At 40.5% G+C, this 23,614-nt stretch overlaps 1 protein-coding gene across 1 annotated transcript in view; it reads left to right on the top strand.

The window, feature by feature from the left end:
- The window catches only part of C5H3orf20 (chromosome 5 C3orf20 homolog), a 103,928-nt gene extending 97,081 nt beyond the window's left edge, over nt 1-6,847 (top strand). The window contains exons 17-18 of the mRNA XM_060237641.1: nt 937-987; nt 6,742-6,847. Coding sequence (XP_060093624.1) covers nt 937-987; nt 6,742-6,847 — 157 coding nt within the window. The remainder of the gene's footprint in view (nt 1-936; nt 988-6,741) is intronic.
- The last annotated feature ends 16,767 nt before the right edge of the window (nt 6,848-23,614 follow it).

The raw sequence follows: 23,614 nt of genomic DNA, 5'->3' as shown, positions 1-23,614 counted from the left end.
TACGTTTCTGATTGCTGTAAACCCAACCATGTTGCATTGCTTATTAGAGGTCTCTTCCTTTTGATTGCATTGACCTACCATGCATAATCTGCTTTTAGCCTAACTGAGAAAAGCAGACTATAGAGAATGTAAATAAACAAATAAAGAGTAATCATATCAGGTTTATTTGATCAAATATTTTGGCTTTTATATCAAAGATAATATCCATTCTAAAATAGATCTCTGCAGGTTTTCTGGTAAGTATTAGTAATGTATTAGCCCTCTAAAATATTCCTTTCCCTGCCTTTCCCTGAATGAACCTATGGACTAGTTGCACTTGCCATCTCTCAGTACCTTCAGAACCCTTGACAGGCCTTCTTGGGCCATTACCCCAGTCTTATGGAACACTATCCCATTAGGAGTTTATCTCTGTTGCAAGCCTTTAGAATAGCATGTAAGGGCTGTTTTATATTTGGTTTAAGTGTCAAGTCTGATAGTCAGTATCCTATTCTTTGAGGGTGATATTCCCTTACTGTGGGGTTTTAACTTGATTGTAAATTGCTTTTAAAAGAAGCATTTGGTTTCAGCTATAATTGTTCTGATGCAGCTTGGGACTTCCTTATAGGGGTGGGAAGGAGTCATTTATATACTTTAGTAAATGAATAAAGATGTGTATGAGTCCTAAAACAATGTGTGAAGTGGGAAAGGAAAGTGTTTACTCAGGAAGTTTTTACTTACTCTAGGTAATTTGTGTCTATGATAAGTAGACAGTGTCTTGTAAGCCGCCCTGAGCCTGCCTCGGCGGGGAGGGCAGGATATAAATAAAAAATTATTATTATTATTATTATTATTATTAAGACAAAAGAGAAATTGTAGCAATTCATTAAAATATAGATAATAGCATAAAATACCTAGTTGTGTTCCTCAAAGCATATTTTGTTAATTTTTTACATCTAGTTCCAGTGTTGATAGTAAGAAGGCATCTTCTGTTCCTGTTACACAGAGCAGGTTAGTAATCTTAAAAAGTTTGATTTGGAGATAGGATAATTTTTAAAAGAGCTTTCTCTTTCTCCAAGAGCAGTACACTAACAGTATCTGGATATATGTTTGCATGTAATAAATGGCACCAAGAGCTGTAGTGGGGATCTTATCCTGTGGATCTTAAAATAAATCTTAAAATAAATATGCAATGGTTATGCTTTTTCTCATGGAAAAAAAACTTATTTGTCATTGCTTCATAAATGGATTGAAAAGGTCCCAAAAGGGAGATTTTTGTTTATTTAAATAAAGCACCAGTGCTTAAGGAGTTAATTTTAATAATGCTAAGGGTTTTGCCTAAATTTGTGAAAGAGGGTACTTGCACATGATCCCCTTTTCTCCCAGTACTGATGCAATTTGACCTCTCATTTATTATGTAGGAATATAGACAACACTCCTCCAAAACCACTGAACTGCCAGTTTATTTTTTTAAATATTAAAATATTGCTGTGTATTCTAGTACTGATGTGTGTCTATCTAATTAAAGAATATTTTTTTGAAGCAGGAGACTGGAGGGGGGCAGGGATATGAGGAGACACTGTCAGCAATGGCATAATATCACTTCTGTGGAAAAACCTGGAAGTGATGTCATGCTGCTCTAGGAAAAACTGGAAACTGTGTGTGTGTGTGGAGGGGGGAAAATCACAGAGTTTCTGAAAAACCCTAAAGTGGTCTGATGTCACTTTGAGATTTCCCTTGGAAGTCAACCCACACTTTTGCCTGGGTGGTGATTTTTCTTTCTTTCTTCCACTGCTGGTCTGGGCTGGGAGATTCCCTGCCTAAGGTGGGAGTTTATGCAACCAACACCATTCAGCACCATTTAAGTGCTGTAACTAAATGACATCCTTACCCAGTGCATGAAAATAATGTTAAAAGCTCGAAGAAGCTGAGGCAAAACAAGGGTTCCAGTATGACCTTGTACTTCTCTGGACTGCTGGCTGCATATATTAAGAGACAGTGAACTATTTTTATTCACCTGGAACATTTTGGATGAGTTTGGCATGGATTTGCTGAGAATATTGGACTAATTTCTGGTGAAAACATTCCTTATTTGTTATAGAGGACCAATTGTATGGTCTGCTGTAAATCAATATATGTATATTTATTCATTGTTTACATGGTTTGCTTCTTTGTATGGAGGCTGGTTTTCACAGAAGCCTAGTGCTTTGGATTTCTCTGCCTAAGGTGGGAGTTTGACAGCTCTGGCAAACCCCCCCCCCCCCTGAATAAATACAGTCAGTGGGGAGATGATGGGGAAAGATTGGTTTGAAGTGCCTACTATGAATACTGCAAGGCAGTTCCTTTCACCAATTCTTTTCAAATACAGCAGAGTGTCAGTGATGGTGCCCTAAAATAATATCATAGAGAGTGAGGAAGAACAGCAGGCCGGCAGGAGTCTCTCTACCACAAGACATCAGGAGTATGTTAGCACCCTGTTCATAATGAGCAAGGGAGGGAGAGGAAGACCTGAAGGGCTCTAGGGGAGTCTTGCTTTGCACTTGTTTAAAATTATGTTTGCTGGGTATTAATAGAACATACCTGGGAACATACAGGTTTCTAATCTTTGGTTGGGGGTACAAAATCTTCTTTGTTTTGTCCCTGTGAACTATTTTTACTAGATTAACTGAAGCATTGGCAACTTTCCCTTTTCTTGTGGGCACCCAGGATATTAATCTGCAAAGGGCAGTGACTGCATTCCTCTATGTTTACTGTGTGCTAGTGCTCAAATTATAAGGTGACTACCCTCCCACAGTCCTCTGTAGCTTGTGATGGCCCTTTAGCTACCATATTAGCAATTTCCACTACTTTTGGAACTGACTGCGGCTCAGATCATGAGCTACTCGTTGAAAAATTCAGGCTTAAACTGAAGAAAACTGGGGAAGCCATTAGGCCATTCAGGTTTGACCTTGATCACATTCCTTATGAATATACAGTGGAGGTGAAGAATAGGTTAAGAAACTAGAGTTGATAGACAGGGTGCCTGAAGAACTATGGACGGAGGCTCATGACATTGTACAGAAGGCAGTAATCAGCACCATCTCAAAGAAAAAGAAATGCAAGAAAGCAAAGTGGCTGTCTGATGAGGCTTTACAAATAGCTGAGGAAAGAAGGAAAGCGAAAGGCAAAGGTGAAAAGGAAAAATTCACCCAACTGAATGCAGATTTCCAGAGAACAGCAAGGAGAGATAAGGAGGCCTTCCTGAAGGAACAATGCAAAGCAAGAGAGGAAAATAATAGAATGGGAAGGACAAGAGATCTCTTCAAGAAAATTGGAGAAATCAAGGGAATGTTTTGTGCAAAGATGGCCATGATAAAGGACAAAAATGGTAGGGACCTAACAGAAGCAGAAGAGATCAGGAAGAGGTGGCAAGAATACACAGAAGAATTATACAAGAAGGATCTCAATGTCTTTGACAACCATGACAGTGAAATCACTGACCTTGAGCCAGACATCCTGGAGTGTGAAGTCAAATGGGCCTTAGAAAGCATTACTAACAACAAAGCGAGCGGAGATGATGCAATTATGTAAAGTGACTGTAGTTATCATGTGAAGGATAAAACTAGCAAATCAACAAAGAGTTCGTGAGCTTTGCTCTTTTCCCAATGTGATATTTAGTTACTTTGGGGAAACTGATATACCGTTCAAAGATGTGAATATAAGAAGTCTGCAAATCAGGAATCCACGTTAACGGGGGGGGGGGGTTCCCCCTGGTAAACATTAGATTTGACTTTGTAGCATTTCTCACCAGGAGACAGTTATCAGCTTTTAAAAATTGTCAGCCTGTCAGGAGTATGTTAATTCTTTTTAGGAAGTGCAAATTATATTTCCTGTCTCAATTTAACTTTAGCAAGCTCTGCTGGTTGAGATGCTGGAAAAGGAAAATCCTAGTGACATCTGTCAAAACACTGGAGTTAATTGAAGCACCTACTGAATGCACCAGAGGAGTGTAGCAGATAGATTTGAACTGTCATTGACTCCTAAGGCTGGACAAAGCCAGTCTTATTCTCCTTCTCCCTGGAGACCTTCTCTTCTCCACCACTATCACTCATGTCATATGTTTTGCACATGGGTTCCTGCTATGTATATATGCACAAACTTCCACAGAAGCCGTGCCTTGGTATCCACACCAAGGCAAGAGTAGAGCTGCTGGGGCTTGGAAAGTTGAGCTGCTGGGGCACAGCAGGAGAAAGCCAAGAACCTCTCCACAAAGCCAAGCAGGAAGAAGAGCAGAGGGGTGCTTGACTTGTGCTGCACCTAGGTTGCTGCTGGAGGTATGGCTGGCCTTGCCATTAGACAAACTAGGCAAATGCCTATGGTGCTAGCCTTCTGGGGGTGCCAAATTGGGTGCTCCCCATGTGACTCAGTTACATTATCAGTGTGTAGGGGGGGGGGGCAGAAGTTAGCCTTGCCTAGGGTGCCAGACAGTCTAGGGCTGGCCCTGGCTGGTGGTGGTGGGGGGAGAGAAGAGTTGGACTAGGAGGTGCAAGGCTGTACTTCCTGCCCTAACACTTATTTTCTTTCTTTCTTTCTTTCTTTCTTTCTTTCTTTCTTTCTTTCTTTCTTTCTTTCTTTCTTTCTTTCTTTCTTTCTTTCTTTCTTTCTTTCTTTCTTTCTTTCTCTCTTTCTCTCTTTCTCTCTTTCTCTCTTTCTCTCTTTCTCTCTTTCTCTCTTTCTCTCTCTTTCTCTCTCTCTTTCTTTCTCTCTTTCTTTCCCTCCCTCCCTCCCTCCCTCCCTCCCTCCCTTCCTTCCTTCCTTCCTTCCTTCCTTCCTTCCTTCCTTCCTTCCTTCCTTCCTTCCTTCCTTCCTTCCTTCCTTCCTTCCTAATGGGATTCAGCCCAGGCAAATCAATCCCTTTTTTGTTTTATTCCCTGACTTTGAGAAGAGCCCCAGGGTGGAGATGCTGGTCACTGAGTAAAGCACTGCTGATGGGGGTGCCCTGGCTCCCTTCTCTCCATACCACACCACTGATCTGGGGTTCCTCGCCTGCCCTGGCTCCCTCTTCTCCTGCTGCAGAGCTGATTTGGGGGACCTCTGTTCACCTACCTTGAATCCTTTCTTTCCCTATCACATGGTAGATTGGGGTGCTACTGCTTTCTGCTCCCCCACTACCCAGCAAATTGGTGTGCTGCACTCCCTTCCCCATGCTTCTTCTGTGGGGGATGTGCCACAGCAAGTATCAGTGGGCCATGGCTCCCGTGGGTGCATTGTTAGGGAATCCTAGCTTATTTTCATTAATGGAAAGAGAATGCTGAACTGCATGGCCTGATTCAGCAAGGCAGTTCTTATGTTCCCAACTGATTACTTAGCTTCACTTGGGAGAGATAGCAGATTAATGGAAAAACACATATTTTACATGTATGAGGTCCCACATCTAATCGCTGATAGCTGCAATTTAAGGATCTCAAGGCATGACTTTGTCTGACTTCAAACCACTGCCTACCAGCTATATGTAGCTCACTGTTCCTAGTTTGATGAAGTGTGCTTGGAGCACATGAAAGCTCACGTTCTAAATAAAACTTTGTTGGTCTTAAAGGTGCACTTGTCTCCTGCTTTGTTCTACCAGTCAGCATAGAAAATGCTGGGACAGATAGTCTGATTCAGCACAAGGCAGCACCTGATATTCACTCTTCTAAGTCGTATGTTTAGAGCCAGGCTATGTGAGAGACAGGAATGATGACTAGATGACTGCAATGGCAAACCACCCTGTAAAAAGTCTGCCGTGAAAACATTGTGATACGACGTCACCCCAGAGTCAAAAACGACTGGCGCTTGCACAGGGGACTAGCTTTACCTTTTTAAAGTACTTCACTTGCAAAATTCCCCCTCCCCCACACAATAAGCATCAGAGGGCAGGAAAAAAGGGAGATGGTTTGAGGGAATATGAAGACAGTCAATCAGTAGTGTGTGTGTCCGTATATAATAGTTCAGTCATTAACTGATCTCTTATGGGCTGTAAAAGGTGTTCAGATCTTTTCCTTTCATTATGGTAATAGAAGTTTCTAGTTTGCCTTAGTCTTGTTTGAATGCTCTTCCAACTGTAATAATTGCAATAAAGTCTGCAAAGTCATGGTGATCATGCGGTTAAAGGAACAAAATATCATAGAACAGAATATAAACATGCCCCTAAAACAATTAGAAACCATTCAATGATGCTTGGTTCCAAGAGCTAAATGTAAGTAAAGGCTGGTATAAGTACTGTGCTATATATTTATAGTTTTATAAATCCTTAAAACGTTCTGTGTTAAAATAGGTAATGGTTCAGAATTGTCATGATAATCATGTGATATTAATGTCAGTTTTCCCCTGTATTAACTGTTTAGCAAATGATACGTTGAATAAATATATTTTAAAAAGAAGGAGAGGGGGGGGCAGCAGTTTTCAGCACCTTCTCCTTTTTACCATCCCATCAACAACCTTGTGAGTTAAATTAGACTGAGAGAGAGAGAGAGAGAGAGAGAGAGAGAGAGAGAGAGAGAGAGAGAGAGAGAGAGAGGAAGTGACTGACTCAAGATCACTCTGCAAGCATCCCTGGGAGAGGGAGAATTCAAACCTTCATTTTCTGGATCCTACTCTGCTTCTTGGCTGTCATGTACAGCCTACTGATTCTTACAGCTATGGACAGTATCTTTGACATTTAATATTCGTAATAACTTATTTGGCTGAAAGAAGTCTAAAATGCAACCTGCTCCATTAATTTTTCTCTGCATTTGATTTGTATCCTAGGGTCAGGGGGTCTCTGGGAGATGAAGAACTTTTGGTGGATGCAACAAAAGTGGAGGAAGAGAAGCCAAAGCGTGCTACCAGTGGGAGAAAGAAAACTAAGAAATAGCTAAATAAGACTGGAAGGTTTAAAAAAAAAAACATGCAAATAGTTAATGCTCACGGAGCTGTAGCTATAGATGTGTATGTGATTTTTTAAATTATAAAGTATCTGATGCTTAACGATTGCAATTCAAAATATTTAGGCAAGAAGTAATGTTGTTTTGTTTCTTGTATATGTAACTACAATTCCCTCCAGCCACTTTGCCCAAGAGGTGGAGGGAAATCTGTATATGTCACAGAAAGAGACCTTGCCCCATTTGTTTCACCCTTTCTTGTCTTCCTTAAGTAGCCACCCAAGCCACCACCACCAAACTCTGTCCTTTATTTCTTACCTGTGGCTTGAGGAACAGATAGGGGCCTGGCTATGAATGTGGGGGTGTTCATGTACTGCTTTACAACTTCTATTCTTCCTGGCCAGGTAACTGTCTGTAGTCCAGGCAGGAGTTTCTGGTCTATTGCAGCCCCGTAGTCAGAAAATTTTGGGTGGAGGGGCCTCGGAGATTTAAAAAAATGGGAGGGGGGCATGGGGCTTGGCTGCTTCTTCCCTCTAGCGGCCAGCCTGCCCAGCCCCAGCTCTCTCTTGCACTCTCCCTCTGGCTGTTGCTCTTTTATTCCCCCTTGTCACTGTCACTATCCCACTTTCTCTTTCGCTGCCACTCTCCCCCACCCTTGCTGTCGCTCTCTCTCTCTCTCTCTCACTGCCGCTCTCTTGCTCTCCCCCTCATTGTTGTTTTCTCTCACTGCTGCTGTCTCGCACTGCTTTTTTCTCGCTCTTCCCCTTGCTGCTGCTTTCTTGCTCGCTGGCACTTTCTCATTCTTGTGCTCTCTCTCTCTTGCTCTTGTTGCTCTCTCATGTGCTCTCTCTCTCTCTCTTTCCTCCCTTTTCTTCCAGTCCTGGAGGCTCTCCAATGGAGGGGCCCTACAGAGGGAAGGTTTTTTTTTAAAAAGAGAGTGGCCTGTCTCCCCTCCCCCCATAGCTACAGGCCTGGTCTATTGTGTAGATGAGCAGTCAGGCTCCTGAGTGAGATTTCTGACCAGTCTGAAATTATTAAAAGGAAAATATCTTTCTTTATCAAAATACAATCTCACATCACTAGGGCTCAATGGAACTGGAAAACTATATCAAAATACTACGGGGCATTGCAGAGCTAAGAAAAGAAATAAAAGACATGAGGCTAACCAAGCTATACCAGTGTTGTCTTGTCATTCCCTTCCCTGGAATGGATGCAAGCCTGTTGGAACTCTGGAAAATAGAGGCTGGATAAAGCAGACTTCACTCCATTGCTCCCTATTCCCCAAACCTTGGCTTGTGTACTTCTGACAGCGTGTTAAGATTTTATAACCATTTCTGCCCACTCTGGGAAGGTTTCATTTTGCTCTATGATGAAATTTGGAGTAGTTCCCACATGTGTTACTCTGCATCCTTTCTCCAGTCAAATTAAGGTGCACATTCCAAAACTTTTATGGCCCAACTCAAGATATCCACTTAGCCACCTAGCTTGCTTCTTTCTGACAGATGGGCTAATGGTCCTCTACATCCTTGCTTTTGGTTTCCATAAAGGAAACTCATCTGCTCTCAGCCTAAACTCTGAGGAGTTCTTATGGCTCCATTCCCAGAGAAAGAATGTGTTCTCTGAGATCAGAGGCTCCTTGAGTGTTACACAGAGTTTCCTGCATTTTTTAAAATCATGCCAGTATACAAATGGTTCACAGTTTTTTTCACATGTGTTTATCTCGAAATATTCTCTGAAATGCTGCAATTACTTCTGTACTTCCTCCATCTCCATTTCCTGGTACTGTCTCATGCTTATTCCTTGTCTTGAGTCTAGAGAGCACTCTGGGTGGCCAAACTTGCTTACTTAGAATCCACCCCCCAGGACTCTTGAGCAAAACTAGGCCAAACATCTTTTAGGCTGGAACCGAATTCATGCAGCTGCCTCCCCTCCCCCTTTACAAACAAGTGGGTTCTTGTTAATCCAAGCATCAGGCACTTAATCTAATTTATGCACACCATTCCCATGTACACCAGGTAGCTCTCCACCCCACAGTCTATCTTCTCAAGAGTAAGATTTCAGAGGGGGGAGGGAGGGAATTATTAGGTTTTGAGGTCTGTTGAGAATTTTAAACAACCCAGTAGCAAACAAAGCATCTAGCAAACAAAAGGTAGATTTAGGAGATAGAACAAAAATGTAGGCATGTCAAAAAGAGCCACAAGGCAACATTTTAATTAATGCATTGATTTAGAGCAAGGGTTCGCAAAATGGTGTTGGGTGGGCACCATGGCACTGCCGACATCTTTCCTTAAGTCTGCCAAGTGTTTTCTTTTTAAGAAAGAAAGAAAGAAAGAAAGAAAGAAAGAAAGAAAGAAAGAAAGAAAGAAAGAAAGAAAGAAAGAAAGAAAGAAAGAAAGAAAGAAAGAAAGAAAGAGAAAGAAAGAAAGAAAGAAAGAAAGAAAGAAAGAAAGAAAGAAAAAGAAACTGGGTTTGATTCCCCACTCCTTCACATGCAGCAGCTGGAATGACCTTAGGTCAGCCATAACTCTCTCAGAGCTGTTCCTCTCAAGAGCAGTTCTAGAGAGCTCTCTCAGACCCACTTACCTCACAGGGTGTCTGTTATGGGGAGGGGAAGGGAAAGGAGATGTAAGCTGCTCTGAGACTCCTCCAGGTAGTGAAGGGTGGGGTATAAATCCAGTCTCCTCTTCCTCTTCTTCTATAACACTAAAACATGTGATTTTCATAATGAAGCTTCAAATCAGTGATGGCTTAAGTTGGGCTGTGATGAACTAGGTGGCACATTGGATTTGGACTTGGAAGGCCTAGCCTTAGATCCCTGTTCAGCTATTATGTTTGCTGGGAAACCTTTCACAATTTCGCAATCTTATCCTTCATGACTGCTATGATGAAAAAATAGGATTACCCTTCATCTGTTGGTCTGAACTCATGGAGGAAGAACAGAAAGCAAATATGATTGAAAGGGTGCTTTCATATAAAAACACAGAATACAAATTATTTAAACTAAAAAATACAAATGTAAAGTCTATACTACCTACAAAGTATATTCCATTTCTCTTTCACATCTTATCTCACATTAACATTTCCACGTAGCACATCATACTCAGGGGTGCAGTTAACTCATGAGTGGAAAATGGCCTCAGAATTACAGATAAAGCACTGGTTTATCTAAATTGTCTCTGAGAATAAAGTTCATTTCCCATTTCTCAGTCAGAAGAGATGTAATGTCTATGTTGCAAGCTGGTCAATTAAGCAGGCTAATCTAAGAGACCGCAGTTAGAAAAACCAACCTGTTATCAAGAGAAAGTGTTCTTTGAAGAAGAATCAGCCATGACCTCATTTTGATTGATTGAGTTTTTTTTAAAAAAATAGCCTGTTTGTAGCTCCAGTTCTAATAACATTTAGTATAAGACTTAACACAATCCAGAGGCAGAAGAATCAGGTTTGTAATCATATCACTACACTTAGCAAATGCTAAAGATAGATTCAGATCTCTAATACATAAAGCTTCAATTAAGATTTAGAGGGTATATAATCTGTAATAATTGTTTTAATATACATTTAGGCACAAAGAACAGCTTAATGTTTTCAAATAATCTTTTGACCTTAAATAGGCTTTGCTACCAAGCTGGTTATGTTCACAGTCAATGTGGCTACAATTAATGACGTGGCTACAATTACAGTTAACATACAGCAAGGGCATGTTTCTGTCTCTGGTATACTCCCTTACATATGTCAAAAGAGGCAGTAAATTACTCAAGTTGCGTGTGGGGGGAACAAGCTCTCAGATTCCTTTGTCACCACTGGGATTTTTTTATTTTTTGGTTATCACCTTTCAATAAAGCAAGCCAGTATTGGATGCAATAGCTTTGTAACAAAGCATTCCCCAGAGGGTGTAATAAATTAATATGGGTCTGAAAATTGCCATCGTTAGAGACATTTTATTAGATTTGCTGTCTATTTCTTTCTCATGCAGGCTCATTCTCATTATCTATAAGACACTGTGTGGTTTTGACATACCTCATGCCTATATGAATTCTGTTCCAAAATAAAATAATCAGAAAAACTAGATGACTATATAAGACCACCAGGGAATTAAAATTGTTGTTTTTGTTTCCCCCTTTTCTCATATGATTCTACCCTCACGGGGCCTGTCTGGGGCTCCACAGTAAACTAAGGAGATATGATTGGTTTTAGCCTGAGACCTGCCTTGCTGAATGGGATATATAGCTAATCTAATTCAGTCCCCTGTTTGCAACAAGTGGACAACTGTGGCTATGTCTGTGACCAGAAATATCCCTTTGACAATGTGGAAATTTCTCTGGTTTGCAAAACTGAATGAATGGCTTGCTCATTATAGCATTTGTGCATAGGCAAATCCTGGCTTCACCCACATATGGTTGGGTATTATAATATAGCAATCATTTGCAATTGTAATTGTCTTGCCCACAGACAAAAAAAATCAGTTGCAAATAATTGCTAAAGCACCTTGATGCTGCAATATCCAACCATGTGTGGATGTAGCCCCTGTGCTTCTCCCATTTTCTTTGTTACCAAAATTCCCAGTTCACGATGGAGATTTTCACATGAGCTTTTTGCTCCAGTTTGAGCTCCCAATTGCAGCAGATTGATTGCTTGCCCCTGCATTCATACAGTCTTGTTGCCCATCATGTTCCTTTCACAATTTCCAACAATAATCCAGAGAAGTCCATCCAGAGAAACTATAAAAAGGTAAAGGTAGTCCCCTGTGCAAGGACCAGTCATTTTCAGCTCTGGGGTGACGTCACTTTCACAACATTTTCACGGCAGACTTTTTATGGGGTGGTTTGTTATTGCCTTCCCCAGCCATCTACACTTTCCCCCCAGCAAGCTGGGTACTCATTTTACTGACCGCAGAAGGATGGAAGGCTGAGTCAACCTGGAGCCGACTACCTGAACCCAGCTTCCACCGGGATCAAACTCAGGTCATGAGCAGCTCTTAAGACTGCAGTACTGCAGCTTTACCATTCTGCGCCACGGGGCTCTTAGAGAAACTATAACCAACTGGAAATGTTTCTCAATTATCTCCTGGGGCAAGCAGCCAAGAGTCCTGTGGGTTCAGAGGCAGGACACAATTCTCCAATCACAGCAGACTTGAAGGGAGGGGTGGGGGTGGGAGCCAGCACATCATCACCAGCCAGCAAAGAATGCAGCATCATGTGTAAAGGAAAGGAGGCTACAAAAATGTAGCAGGCACAAAGAAAGAGCAAATTAAGGGACAGCATGAAAGTTGCCAAAGCACTTCAGTAGATACCATTGAATACTGAAGTATCATCATACCATTGAATACTGAAGTATCATCATGTGAAAGACCCAAAATGTACTTATTTATTCCTCTTACAACCTGCTCTTTCCCTAAAAGGCTATTTTCATAGTGTGAAGGTATTTGAATATCTGAAGTGTGGGGAGCTGTCCGTGGTAGAATATCTTGGGAAGATGAAATTTGGCCAGTGTGTCTGGCAGGAAAACATCCTTTAAGTTGTGCAGCTCTACAAACAGGCTGTTCTGCCTCTATAGCTGGATCAGCTCTGGCCAACAAAGATTACAGAGGAATTATCCAAAGTTCTTTTTAAAAAATCCTTAAAAATGTCTTGAACCAAATAGAAAGGCCTTAATGAACCCAGTGGACTGAACCAAGCAGGATGTGGGGGAGAAGCACTTACGTAAATTTTCCAAATTCTGTTTGACTAGGAATAAATCAACCATGCCACATCATCTCTCCCAAACAAGACCACTTGCAATATGCATTACCTGATAAGATGATTCTGGTAAATGGGACCTCATTTTGGCTGAAAGAATGTAACTTATCTTCACAGCTCCTGAAAATATTCTTTGGTGTAATTCCAGGTTGCATTTATGACAGTAAAGAAAGCATTTTTAATATGCTTACCAAGTTTCCATGGTGTCTGGAAGTAATTGTGGAATTGTGATAGCATGATAATCAGGCCTCATTTTGGGCAGAAGCTCCAGAACCTCTACATTTTATTGTGCTCTTTTTCTTCCCCTCCCCCCAAATACTTGCTTCTGGGCTCCATTGTTCAAACTGCCTGTGAAAATTTTGCTGAACTCTAAGTTTTGACAAACTTTCTAATATTTTTTCTCACAAAAAAGAGGGAAAGAACCAAAACATATCAAGCAGACAGATGGAAATCTTCATCATGCTACTGTGGCCACATAAGAGAAAGTAATTTAAAAACTATGATGGGAATAAGGTTTTATTAAAATAATTATAATTCAAGAAGCATTTTAAGGTAGATAATGAGATGATATAATTTAGTACACCTTCCAGTGATGTCAGGGGTATGTGGCATAAGTAAATGAGTTGTGCTAATGAGCTCCGGCGCTTCTTTTTCTAGGAAATGACCCCTGATGATAGTAGGGATTTGTTCACTGCAACCCGAGCTCCAGCATTGCACACTCAGGATTTGGGTGGTCAGTTTCATTCCCTCAACCTATTTACTATTATCACTAGTTCACTGCTGTATACCAGCCCTATATAAAATACCTGGGAATATTGTCACATTGTATCTGCGTATCAATGGTATTCTACTTTCCTGGTCTGGTACGAGATGAACTACTTCCTGTTATCTACTGAATGGTGATTTTAAATATGTGTGTGTGTGTGTGTTTTAGAATTAATTTTTCTATGGCCACATACATACATAGCCATGCTATATAAGCATACAATTATAAATTTTCTAGGGTTTATGGAAATGTACATTTGAAATATTCTAAGCAAATTTATATGGCATTCTGTCCATACTTGCTGAAGAAGCCATGGCTCAGAGGTAGAGCACCTACATAAAAGGCCCCAGGTGCAATCCTGGCATTTCCTGCCAAAGGATCTAAGTTGCAGGTGATGAACTTCCTCTGCCTGAGAGCCTGGCATAAAACCAGATGATCCAAAAGTCTGATTTATTACAAAGCAGTTGCATAAATTTGAATTCACTTATCTCCATCTTTAAGGCTTACTCACATAGTCTTCTCTACCTACTATGATGCAATGCAAAAGTATCTTTTTTTTTAAAAAAAATGTGTATTTGGATATCATACAAATTGGAAAGTGTGGTGCTTGGATATTCAAATGGTTAACCTAGAAGCCAGACTGGATATTCTCCAACTTTGTTCTCTAGTTAGAAAGTAGCAGTCTTGGCAAGATAGTCCTGGTTGTTAAAATATCCACTTTTCCCAGTCCTGTTTAGCACCATGGTTTTCCTAACCTGTTGCTGTTTTTACCAGATTGAATTAGTTAACTGTGTGATCCCACCCAGTTTGTGATTCTCCGGTGAACAGAAGAATTCAAAATATCATACAGCCAAACAGATGCAGCTACAGAATCTCACCACTGAGGCCAAACTCAGACAATGTAACTGAAAAGCCAATATTTTAGCCAGAAGTATGAGCCAAAAAATGGGAGGCACTGTGGGAAATGATGATGGAAAACTGAACAGCTGTAGTCCATGGGTGCAGATGTAGCTTTGATACTGTAGACCAATGTTCCCTCTAAGCTGTGGAGTCTTGTGAGCAAAAAATTCTACTTTGTGAGTTACTGGCATTAAAGTTGTGAGCTACTGCATAAATTAGTGTGCTTTGGGGGCATTTTTCCTGAGATGAGACAAAAATGTGTGAGCTGGAAGCTAAAAAATTGTGAGCTAGCTCACCATCCAGTCCAACACTCAATGTAACACAGTGGCCAAAACCCAGGTACCATCAGGAGGTCCACCAGAGGGGCCAGAACTTCTGAAACCCTTCCACTGTGCCCCCCAAGCACCAAGAATACAGAGCACCACTACCCCAGACATAGTGTTCCATCGGTACCTTGTGGCTAATAGCTACCGTTGTACCTCTGCTCCACATTTATCCAACTCTCTCTTCAAGCTGTCTATGCTGGTAGCTGCCACCATTTCCTGCAGCAGTGAATTCCACATGTTAATTACTATTTGATATGTCTGTAATATGACTGGAACAAATCCCTAATGCAAAGTGCTGTGTGCAGATTGCAGTAAGAATTCGATAGTGGGACATGGAGCTGCTCTCCTTCCTGACACCTACTGTGACCCTATGACTTGAAGAGGGCAAACTGAGGCTATTTATTCATCTGCATTAGAAGGCAGGGGGAAAGCAAAGCCAATGCCTGGTTCAAGGGCAATAATGGCCAAGTGATTAATGATCCAAATGAGGCTGGAGACATTAACCCAATGGAAAAAGAACTGTTGAACAATGGTTGCTCATCTGTATATGTAGAACTGTGGAACCAAAAGGTTTTAAAAAGTAAAAAAAGAGAAAGATTTACTGGATGCAATAAGACTGGATGGGGATGGGGAGAAACCCCACATGTCACAAAGATTTACTGGCCGTAATAAGGCTAAAAAAAGTAGACAGTTTTAAAAAGATGCATTAATCACAAGCACATGGTTCTTGTAGCAGCTGTGGAGGAAGCTATCTGTTAGGATTTATGGATGACAATGTCATTCCAAGTGGCAGTAGAGTCACAACTGCAGCTGCCAATGCATCTCTGTCCCTGGATGCCTCCACCAGGAGCCAAAGGCAGAGGGCACAGCTGGCCCACATATATATATCAGGCAAAGAAACCACAAGCTGTCCTCCTCACTTCAGGCCAATTCACAGTTTGTGAAAATGGATGAGGACTGCCAGTCAACCAACCAGGACTTTAGCTTGGATCCAGAATAGTGTTTCCACTGATGCAAGGATTTCTCCCTGCAATATGTGACATTCTCTCTTCTAACAGACAGAAATGTCACCCCCCCAAAAATCCTGTTCCCTGTGGACAGGGACTCACAGGAACAGCATTGCATCATCCAGGCTGCCATAGAGGCAAGAAAGTCAGATGTTGCAAGCAGAAATCCTTGCACCTGTAGAAACAGTAGTATGGATCCAAGTCTTTGTGTTACAACATTTTACAACTTTGGTTACTTAGTCCTTACCCCCACTGTTCAATTGTAATTGTCTTCCTTTTCTTCATTCCCTTTCTTGTTGGCCCTAAGCACTTTGTGGATCAGGTTGGTCCAGAGGGCCTTTCTCTGGGCACTAGGCACCAGCTTTGCCAGAGGGTCTGCCGCTAGAAACTTGGAGGATGGATTTTTTTTATATTCCTCTTCCTTGTTTTGGAACTCTTCCAGCCAGAGTTGAGAATGACTGTTTCCCTAAATGCTTTCTGTGTTTTATTGTATTTTACTGACTTTAAATATTGATTTTAGGGAGAGAAGGTGGCATGGTATAGCCCAGTCTCATCTGAACTCAGGAGGGAGACCACGGAGAAAGACTCTGCAGAGGAAGTCAACAGCGAACCACCTCAGGTTCTCACTTGCCTTGAAAGCCTCTTGCTGTTGTCACTATGTAAGGTACAGCTGAACGGCAGTTTACACACAAAAAATTGATTTTACCATATTTACTTGAAAGGAAGACAAATCTAAGTATAAGTTGACCCCCTCCCCCAATGTTATGCACAAAACGTTTTTTAAAAAAATAGTGGACACAACTGTAATTTGTATGGCTAGGTTCATGTCCTTTAGCAGTTTAAGAGACCAACAAGATTTTGGAGGTATAAGCTTTCAAGAGTCAAGGCTCTCTTCAGATCTTATCAGACCTCATCAGCTCCCTTTGTCAGATTTGATGAAGGGAGCTTTTACTCTCAAAAGCTCATACCCCTGAAATCTTGTTGGTCTCTGAGGTGCCACTAGCAATTCTTCTGCAGACTGACTTGACTACTCTCTGAAACTGTAATTTGTATGTGAATTTTAGAGGACTCCCTCCTTTTTTTGGTGGCATACTTCAAAAATGACACACCTAGTTTTGCATTTAAGCAAATACAGTAATTGTATTTTATTGCATTGTAAATTGCCTTAGGGACTGTATCACTGAAGGATGGACTACACTTGGCATTTTACAGGAGAAGGTTTAGTTGAAACTTACAATATTCTGTACAACAACAACAAAATTTTATTTGTATCCCGCTCTCCCCACCGGAGCAGGCTCAGGGCGGCTAACAGCATAATGTAAAATGTCAGGGCCAAACTAGATGTGGCAACATCCTTGTAGCCACCGTGGGGATGCAGCCACCATTTTAAACTGCCATGAGGCCCCAATCCTGATCAGACCTGTAGTGTGGTAGGCTGAGGTGGTCTTGTCCCCCTCCATACCTTATTAGTATGAGTAAGGTGAGGCAGGTGGATATGTGGGAGGAAGGCCTTCACAGATCTCACTCCTAAGCCTTGGAATTTCCTTCCCCTTGAGGCCTGGTCAGCTGGCTAAAGCCATTCAACTGCCTGAAACAGAGGAAAGGTAGCTGGATGTCTTGGGATGTCCCCATAATCATGGCATCTGAAATGATCATTTGTGCCATGAACCTGCTTGTAGGCCCTGAAGAAAATGGTAGGGGTTGGGGGGGGTGGTGTTCTTTCCAAAAGGGACTTTGGGCAAGCGGAGTCTGAATCCCTTTTGGATGATGTTGGTAATAGGCTTGAGGATTTCTCTCTCTTTTGTAACTGTTTTAAAATTTCATTGATAAACTATCGCTTTCATCTTATTAGTTTATATTGCTGTTTTTGCTGGTTTGAATAAGTGGTTAATGTTTTAGAGCTTGATGTGATTGTCAGTGTTTTTCTTGTGTTACTCATTTTAATCTTGTATTGTAATTTTTGTAAGCCTCCCTTATTAGAAAGGCAGCATATAAATACCACCAATAAATAAATTTATACGAGCAGAATAGCTGGATCAGCTGTGAGACAATGGGAATTTGCTGCATGTTCCTTTACCACTCTGCTTTTCCTACCTAAGCTGAAGATCTGGAGGATTTGAGTATGTATGATAATAATGCTAAGAAACTTGCAGGTGTGCCCTCAAGTACTTTTGGTTCCAGATTAGTATAATGTAGCTATTTTGATATCTGTTGCAGGAGAGAGTGACATCAAGAAAAGGCTTTGACCTCCAGGTCTCCTTGTTGTCCGTATGGAGACATCTGGCTGACCACTGTGGGAAGAAGGATGTTGGACTAGATAGACCATTAGTCTGACTCAGCAGGGTTCTTCTAACATTCTAGCTGCTTCAGCTCCTTTGTAAGTAACATTTTGAGCTGAATACTGAATTTTTATACTCCACTCTTCTCACCTGTCTCTCACTGTGAGATACATTTCAGACTTGTAGGATTGTCAGAGGCACCATTCAGTGGGGCTTCCACTATTTCTGTGGTGGAGAAGAATTTTTACACATTTACTCGCATTTCCCACAAATTGGCTGGTACATAGAATCATAGAGTTGGAAGGGACCTCCAGGGTCATCTAGTCCAACCCCCTGCACAATGCGGGAAACTCACAATGCCTCCCCCTAAATTCACAGGATATTCTTTGCTGTCAGATGGCCTCTGTTTAAAAACCTCCAAGGAAGGAGAGCCTGCTGAGGAACTGCTCTAACAATCAGGAAGTTCTTCCTAATGTTGAGCTGGAAACTCTGTTGATTTAATTTCAACCCATTGGTTCTGGTCCTACCTTCTGGAGCCACAGAAAACAATTTCACACCATCCTCTTTATGACAGCCCTTCAAGTACTTGAAGATGGTAATCATATCACTTCTCAGCCACCTCCTCTCCAGGCTAAACATCCCCAGCTCCTTCAATCTTTCTTCATAGGACTTGGTCTCCAGACCCCTCACCATCTTTGTCGCCCTCCTCTGGACCCGTTCCAGCTTGTCTATGTCCTTCTTAAAATGTGGTGCCCAAAACTGAACACAATACTCCAGGTGAGGTCTTACCAGAGCAGAGCAAAGCGATACCATCATTTCATGTGATCTGGACACTATACTTCTGTTGATATAGCCCAAATTTGCATTTGCCTTTATAGCCACTACATCAGATGCTCCTCCTTTGTAAATAACATTTTGAGCTGAATACTGAAACCTTTATACTCCTCTTTATACATCTTCTCTTGGTTCCATCTGTCTTTGCAGAAAGGAGCTTTCAAACAGCCATTGAATTCAAGAAGATGCTGTTGTATTAGCTTAATCAAATTAATTAGTCTATTCCAGTCTACCCAAAGGCTAATACTGAGTGCTAAATCTGATGTACCCTGTTTCTATGTGTATTCCTTTGCAGACCTTCTTCTACAGAGAGAAAAATAATTGATCATGATTGCCCTATGAGGTTAATATCCGGAAGTAAAAATGACATTCAGGTGTCCAATTTCCTTTAAAGAAAATCAATTTGGATTTAGATTTCTGAATGCTAAAATGGACACAAGCAATCTACTCCACCCCTCTATCAATAAACAGCATCCACTGGTTCCGAGTCCAGCAGAAACAGACTCTCATATATCTAATCACAGTGTCAACAACTTTCATTAATGAAATTGAATGTGTTTTGAGCCCATCTTAAAGACACATGCAGGATATGTGGAACATGTCATATTCTACTCCAGAGTCCCATCACATCGGTCTGCTAATGCTGCTGACAAGGTAAAGCTTCAGAAATTCCCATTTAATTGGCATGTTAACCCCAGTTTATGTCTGTACTGCATCATTGTAAAAGCACAAAAGCGCCATCGACCTATAATGAATCTGGTCTTGAAATTTTCAATACCTTTTAATGCCTCTGTTCATTTGTTTTTATATGTTTTGGTCTCCAGCTTTCTTGATCTGATTGTGTTTTCACCTGATCAGTCATCCCTTAGAGGACACTGAGCAGCTTAAAATTAATACTATGATTTCAAGCAGTCCCATGTCCATTAGATACCAAATGTTTATTTGTAAGGTTCTTTGCATCCTCTCTATATGATGACTCAGAAGTGTCCCAGTGAGACCAATGGGGCTTACTTTAAAGTGAGCGTTCCCAAGGTTGCAGCCTTGTCAGACTACATATTATATGAAATTGTGCATAACTTTCCTCTAATATTTTGAAAAAAGAGTGAAAGCTATGAAAGGCTACAGACATTAGTAGAGCATCATCAAGGGCCATCTTTTTTTAAAACCCTTTCTCTAATTTGACTGTTTGTACACTCAGTATGCAGGAAAAATCGATAGTGGGATACATTTACATACTACTGAACATACAATGTTTTTGAATCTGAAAACAGTAGAGAACAACCAATTAAAATCTGTGTTCTAAGACACTACAAATATTACCTATAATAATATTTCAATTACATTAAAAATAGAAACACACAAATGATGATACAATGGCTCAAATTTCAAATACCACAGGTATAAGAGTCTCCAGTGGAAGGCCAAGACTGGACTAGATCAAGAGATATTTGTGAGCTATGCCAGTTGGAATTTTGAAATTGGGACCTTGATGAATGAAACTTTGGTTTGGAGTGAAATTATTTCCTGAAGAAGGGCTTGATCCTGAAATGTCGGATTCATCCAGAAGTCACATTGGTTGTTACACTTTTATCTGCAATCTTTCTTCTTGGAATGGACCCTCTGCTTCACAAGCTACTTCTACAGTTTGCTTGGACTTTCACTTTCCATGCTTTGTTTGATATAAATAGGAGGAGTCCTAGTTTCATGTTATTTGAAATTTGTCATTACAGGGATTTGAGTCATTGTATCATCGTTTGGGTGTTTCTCATATATTTTTCATGTAACAGAAATATAGAAATATTTTTATATGTAATATTTTGGTTCCCAACAATAGAGAACAGGCAATAAAGCCTAAGCTTTATAATTCAACTAACACATAATGGGGGGTTGTGACAATGAAGGACTAGGTTTGCCGCAGACTGAAGATACTCCTGGCTGCTGATTCTTTTTTAGGTTCAATTCAAAATGCTGATACTGACTGAAGCTCTAAATGCCTTAGGACTAGAGTACCTGAGGGCCACTTCCATCCATTCCTTCCGCTTCATCTTCAACCAAATTTGATCTGTTTTTTTGTTGTTTTCTTCCAGACTCTCTCTTCACACACACATTTGGAGAGTACCAGCTTGTCCAAACTCTGATTAGTAAACAGATCCTCAGGTAAAAATCCTTGAGACAGATTCCTTACCTATTAGGAAATATTCTTCTTTTTAATTTTTGTTTAAAAAATAATAATTTATTAAGTGTACATACAGTATATAAACAGATTTATACATTTATATATCTCATATAAATACTTTTTGTTTTTTGCTTGTTGTCTTCTACAAATTAAACTGAATACTAATAACAAATAAATAAACTTCTGCCTCTTTATCTTATTTCCTTTCTTTACCTGATTTCACCTGATCTCCATACCACTATTCTTCCTAACCAGTAACTCTCACTGATGAAACATTATTAAACCATTCTGAGCTATAAGCCTAAAAATGGATGGTTTATGATCAGATACCGTGATGGGGTCCTAAGTCATGCTACAAAGAAGATGGAAATCTCTCTAATCTACTCTGTCACTAGTTCGTCAACTTCTTGTTATAGCTCCTTCCCCCAGCTCATAATTCACAAAGCTGGGCAACCCAATGATCAGAAAAGAGAGACTAGTCCAGTCTTGGCCTTCCACAGGAGACTTTCTTATCCAGACTCTCTCTCAGCTGTTGATGAGGGGATATAAGGACATGTGCTTGGCAGATGACATCTCTAGAGACTGAACTGGTTTCTTGTTTCATGGCTATTAAGTAATTTAAGTCTTATGTCTCAGTCAGGGAACATGATTAGCCATAAGAGGTAGTCCTCGGAACATCTAGGGGTGACCAAACTTGCTTAATGTACAAGCCACACAGAATATATGTCAGATGTTTGAGAGCCACAAGACATGAACATCAGATGTTTGAGAGCAGGAAGAAGGGAAGGAAAGAGGGAAGGAAGGCAAATACATGGAGAGGAGGGAGGGAGAGGTAGAAAGAAAGGAACTTTAACTTTAAATGCATTCTGCAAGCCACCAGCTGGCTTGGCTTGAAGAAATGATTTAAGGAAACAAATGCCTTCTCCAACCTGGCAGATGGGGCAGTGGGGGCTTTGAGAGCCACACAATATGCGTGAAAGAGCACATTTTTTTTTGTAAATAATTTTTTTTATTTTGTAATATAACTCATGTTATTTCTCCATCTTACATTCCTACAGTATCTTATATTCATATTCCAGATCCATCATGAAAAGAATGACGATAAAGGATGGTGGAGATTACTCAGTAAAAAAGGGTATAACAAGCTACAAGATATGTTAGTTGGGCAGACACTCAAACCATTGCAAACGCTATACGATGAAATAGGTAGGAAATATTGGCTGAAAATAACAGGATTATATAACAGAATTAGGAAGACAATAGAAGACAGATTGGTGACTGAAGGAGAACCAATGGAGGAGTTGTTAAAAGGGATGATAAAAACAAAGAAAGGGACAGTAGGAAGGATATATAGAAAAATGACGACGGATAAGGAGGAGATAAAAAATTTAGTTAAAAAAAAATGGAGCTCTGAAACCAACTTAGCAGATAATGTATTTGACAGTCTCAAGAAAGGTATACATCAGCTCAAAATGCATAAATTTAGAGAACTGGAGTTAAAGTTCCTCACAAAATGGTACAGAACACCAGCAACATTAGCCAATATGTTCCAGGGTTTGAATTCTAACTGTTGGCACTGTGGAAAGAAAAAAGGATGGTATTCCCACATATGGTGGGAATGCTCAGAAGTTAAACCCTTTTGGGAAAAGGTAATAGAGCATATCCATAACTTTTTTGCTATAAGACCAACGATAGATCTAGATTTAATGTTCGGGAGCATATTAAATAAATACGGAATCAATAAAGAAGGGCTGGATTTATTCAAAGCAATGGTGCTAGCTGGCAAGGCTGTAATAGCCTTTGGCTAGAAGGATAAAACCAAATGGACGGAGCAAAACTGGCATAATTATTTATCTGAATATGTTCAGTCGGACATTATAGCTATGCTTAATCGTGATGAACAATGGGGGTCAAAAACAAAAAGGATAAAGGAGAAATGGTTTCCATATTTAAAGTGGTCACTAGAAGGTCAACGGCGGGACATTCGGTGGAAGCTTCTTAATTTGTGCCCCTGGCTAGAAAGTTGAGCACGCAAGGGAGGGAGGGAGGGATTAGGGAAGAGAAAAATAGATTGATGAATGTGATAGGAAATCAAATCCTATGTATTAAAACATTCTCATCCCTATCGTCAGGGCAGGAAAAGCTCGGAAGTGACAAGAATATGAAGGTGAAAGAGAAAATGGACTTAATAAGGCCTAGAAGGAGAAGACTAAAGAACGACGGTACTACTTGGAAGCAAGAAGACCTCAATATGGACTGATATAAGAACATTTAAACTAAAAGGACCGAGCAAGAATACTTTGTAAAGGGAGATAGAGATTCAGATGTATACTCTGTATGAGAAAAAGGATAAGCTCAATGTAAATGACTAAAACAATAAATATATTCATATATAAAAAAATATTCCAGATCCATCAATTACCTCCCTCCCTCCTCCTACCCCTCCCAAATTAACCATTATAGAACCCATTTATATTTTCAATCACATGCACACCCTTTGGAGCCTGAGCCTTATTTCATTATTGGCCCCTCCTGTTTTTACCCATCCTATATATTTATACCACCTTTCCTTAATTTCTTCAATCTTGTCCTCTCCTTGCTTTCCTTGTTTTAGTATTGATAATATATCTGACTGAATCCATTCATATAAATAACTGTTCCATTTATCCAAAGTCCATTTCGTGGCATCTTTCCAACCAAATGCTGTGAGAGCCTGGGCTGTCAAAATCATAGCCTT

This window comes from Heteronotia binoei, chromosome 5 (assembly GCF_032191835.1).
Source record: "Heteronotia binoei isolate CCM8104 ecotype False Entrance Well chromosome 5, APGP_CSIRO_Hbin_v1, whole genome shotgun sequence".
Classification (NCBI taxonomy): domain Eukaryota; kingdom Metazoa; phylum Chordata; class Lepidosauria; order Squamata; family Gekkonidae; genus Heteronotia; species Heteronotia binoei.
Note: the sequence above shows the minus strand (reverse complement) of the source record. Positions and strands in the feature narration are given on the sequence as shown.